The 3,987-nt window shown below is 33.4% G+C and overlaps 1 protein-coding gene across 1 annotated transcript; it reads right to left on the bottom strand.

Annotated features, from left to right (window-relative positions):
* Positions 1–2,867: 2,867 nt before the first annotated feature.
* LOC131857931 (probable glutathione S-transferase parC) lies at positions 2,868–3,678 on the bottom strand. Its single transcript, XM_059210720.1, has 2 exons — positions 3,367–3,678; positions 2,868–3,233 (listed from the first exon to the last, which is right to left on the bottom strand). The coding sequence occupies exons 1-2, from the start codon at positions 3,676–3,678 to the stop codon at positions 2,868–2,870; spliced, it is 678 nt and encodes a 225-aa protein (XP_059066703.1).
* Between the last annotated feature and the right edge of the window lie 309 nt (positions 3,679–3,987).

Below are 3,987 nucleotides of genomic sequence, written 5' to 3'. Positions count from 1 at the left end.
AAATCCCTCTGTGGTTTTTCCTCATTGAGGTTTTCCACGTATAAATTTTGTGTGTTATGGTGTTCATTTATGTGGATGGTTTATTTGTTTCTTGCTATATGTTTATTTGCTTACAAGTATATATAAGCATGGTCTAGAAAGTTAAAAACTGTTCATTTCGACAGAACACTGATTCACCCCCCCTCTTAGTGTTCCTAGATCCCAACATTAATCATCTCAAATCAATAAATCATTCTCAGAACAACATTAGGAAACTCAAAAAAGCCTCTGGACTAGCAAAACCAACAAAACAAAAAGACAAGATGTCTCAAAACACCAAACACAACAGTCTAGTGCCTACATAAACTGTCTCAGCGCATATGAACAATATTACAACACATTCACAAAATTTTGTGATGCATACACAAGACTTTGTGATGCATATACTAATTTGAACAGTGAAAATACCAGACATGACAATGCATATATAACATAGACGAGTGCATAAACCCAACATGGTAGCACATACAATACATAGAGTACCGCATATACAATTTTTTTTAGCGCATACAAGTAATAATATAGCGCAAATAAGATAGAGCACAAAAAACTCTCAATACGGTCTAGAAACATTCGGTCGAGTCCAAAAAATAAATTAAACACTTTAGACAAAGCCGGACTTAACAAAAAAGAAGCATAAATAAGTCACAACATGAAATAAATTGAATTAACCAAAACAAGACCAACAATCTAGCCATCCAAAATTCACGGCAAATATTTCTAGAAAAGATAATCACAAAAAATAGTAGTCCCCATATATATTATTCAACTATATAATTAATTTAATAGGAACATCAATTTCTTATCCCCACAGATAATCTCTTACAAACAATCCATTTCAATAACAAAAGAAGTAGATCTCCAACCTGGTATTAGAAGTTATGGAAAGACAACAATCTTATGAAGCACAATCCAAAAAAAAAATTCCATCACAGTAGCTCACTGTATGACTCCATAAAATTGACCAAGAATCTTAAGATCATTTATAAATTCATCCTAGTATTTCTTCCTTTGAAAATTAGTCCAGTCATAGGCTTACCCTATCCATTACATTTAGACACATACTAAGTGAAGGATAAATAAGAAATCATACACACATTTAGACCTATTACACTCTAAGCAATTGCAAAGATCATAATCATAGTTAATTAAGGGTGAATTGATATTCAATTAGAGTAGTGTACAGTTTTGACCATCTAAATATTTCTAATATAGTTTACATATTGCATACAAATCGCTATAGGACTGAACATCCAAACCTACCAGCAATTCTTTATGCTCTGGAGTGTAGTTGCGACCTTGGGTGGAGAAAGATCATTTGTGAATCTGATTCTCAAGCGGGGGTGACTTTGTTGAATAGGCAAAGGTTAGATGATGTATGCTGACATTTAGCTTTGGTTATTAAACAAATTCTTCATTTGTGTGTATTCATGGAATCTGTGACTTTTAGTCATATCCCTAAAGAATGGAATGGAGTTGCAGACAGTCTAGTGAAATGGGCCTCTGATGAAATGTACAATTGAAATCCACCTAATCAAAACTGGTGTGGTTGTTTAATTCATGTCCTTTGTATTTATTTTATGTCTAAATAAAAAAATTTCCCCTTTTTGCCAGACTTAAATTGTATTTCATTAGAATAAAAGAAAACAGAACTATCTAATTGTGAATAACTAAAATAGTTATCATTCTTCTTTTACAAGAATAACCATTGAAAATCAGTACCAAACTCACACTCTAAACAAACAATCGAGCTTGTCCACCCCATCTCACTAGCCGTTCAAAAATTTCTGGCAAAGTTGTATACCTCATTTTTCTAAACTGGTATGGTCCATTTCATTGGTCGATCGACAGTAGCATTCAATTTTTAATTAAAATAACAAAGAAGATTTGATTACTCAAATTTACTTAAAAATCATAACTTAATTCTAGGGAGAAATCATTAATATAGGAAGTAAAACGACGGTGTAATAAAAAATGAGGATCCTTAGTCGCCTCACATGGAGTACAAGTTCAGGTTTGTTATGGGAATGCGACCAGCAACAAACCTCCATCTGAAAAAGGCAACCAAGGAATCATGTATTTTGAATGAATATAGCAGTAGCTTTAGGAAACCTCCATCTACATAACGACTCAAAACAGCCGGCTAAGGAATCATATTTTCGGCATATTAGCTCTTGGAATCTGTCGAATTTTTGGATTCTACTTCTAAATGCGATGTCCCCTCTATATCTCTGTATCATATTTTCTTTGGAGAGTAACAAAATGGCGATCGGAGGTCTTTTCATACTTATAATATTAATATGGGGAATCGACATTTTAGGTCATCATTGAATATTTAGTAAAATTAGGTCGTTTAGTGGGATGAAACATCAAAATTCATCAGAATATTCCTGCATTCAAATGTATTTGAATCATAATATTTATCTTAAAACTAAATTATCTTAATACATCACTTAAAAAATAATTTAAATAACATCTTTAAAATAGCAGAAAAAGCAAACTATACAAATTTCATCGAAGATCATTGATATTGAATCAAACATAAAATAAAGTTTACACATGAAATCCAATAATAAATATATGAAATCTAGATAACAACACACTTCAATACCTATTGCATAAATTTATCATTCAAAACATATTAACCATTCACAAATAAATAAAAATGAATGATTTAACTATGTGATATGTTTGAACATCAGAACTCACTACCTTCACTATAATCATTCAACAATAAATTGAATTCTATCATCTAACATCTTTGGACATCTTGTATTCATCTATTCCAAAGAAAAGATTCATCCTTGCTTAAGATTTGAAGAAACAATTTAACCAACCATATATCTCTCCCTTAATTGTAATATGTCTTCTAGGGCTCTATCAGGAGAGGGAAGGACTTTCTTAACACTATCCCTCTCCATACATCTCTTAACCCAAGCATCAAGAAGTGGGTATTCACTGTCAAATGGTATCTTGAAATTCCCAATAGTTTCATAAATATGGAACCAACAAGCAAAGGGAATGAAGGCAATATCAAGAAACCCAAAATCCTTCCCACCGAAAAAAGGGAGGGACCCCCCTGCCGACATCTCTTTTAGTGCGCCTTCTAAAAATTGAAGGTTCTCCAACATGTCACGCTTGCCGTCCTCAACCTTGTCTTTTGACCATACTATACGAAATCCCGAGTCAAAAAACTGCAACCACAGAAGATTTGTGTTAGCCAACGATCCCATTAATAGACTAGCACAAGATTTCCAACTACAACTGCCTAAAAATGTATTAAAGAACTTAAACACCAATACAAATGAGAAAATGGGAATACCTTACTTTTTTATCTATGAAGTCGGCCCAGAAGCGAGCAAGGGCACGGTCATATGGGTTGATGGGTAATAATTGTTTGTAATCCCAAGCCTCATCAATGTATTGAAGAATTATAAGAGACTCGCATATAGGCTGGCCATTGTGGATCAAGACAGGTATTTTCTTGTACACAGAATTCATTTGCAGGAGAAGATCACTTTTATTGGGAGCCAGATCCTCTTCCTGGTATTCATATTTAACACCTTTCTCTTCCAAGGCAATTGGGACGCGCATGCCAAACATACTGACCCATTTGCTGAGTACCTTCACTTTATCCATCTCAAACACTCCCAAAGTCCAAATTCACACAGCTTTATATCATCTTGTACAAAAATAAAAGTTCTTACAACTGTTGAATATTGCACACAGATCCCAAACTTTAAACACCGTCGATGTTTCTGTTGATTTCACAATCAAATGGTTTGGAGTGTAGGAAGAAATTTGATGTCATTCAATTTAGAGGCTATGGATTCTCAGTCATTCGCTGGATTTCTGGAAAGTTCTGCTGGCATTTTATACATCGATTAATAATTGATATTAATATAAATGTTTTAATTTTGTTTCGTTCGAAAAGGTGATGAAAAAGAG

Source organism: Cryptomeria japonica, chromosome 8 (assembly GCF_030272615.1).
Source record: "Cryptomeria japonica chromosome 8, Sugi_1.0, whole genome shotgun sequence".
NCBI lineage: Eukaryota > Viridiplantae > Streptophyta > Pinopsida > Cupressales > Cupressaceae > Cryptomeria > Cryptomeria japonica.
The sequence above is the reverse complement of the archived record's forward strand: the minus strand, read 5'-3'. Positions and strand labels throughout refer to the sequence as shown.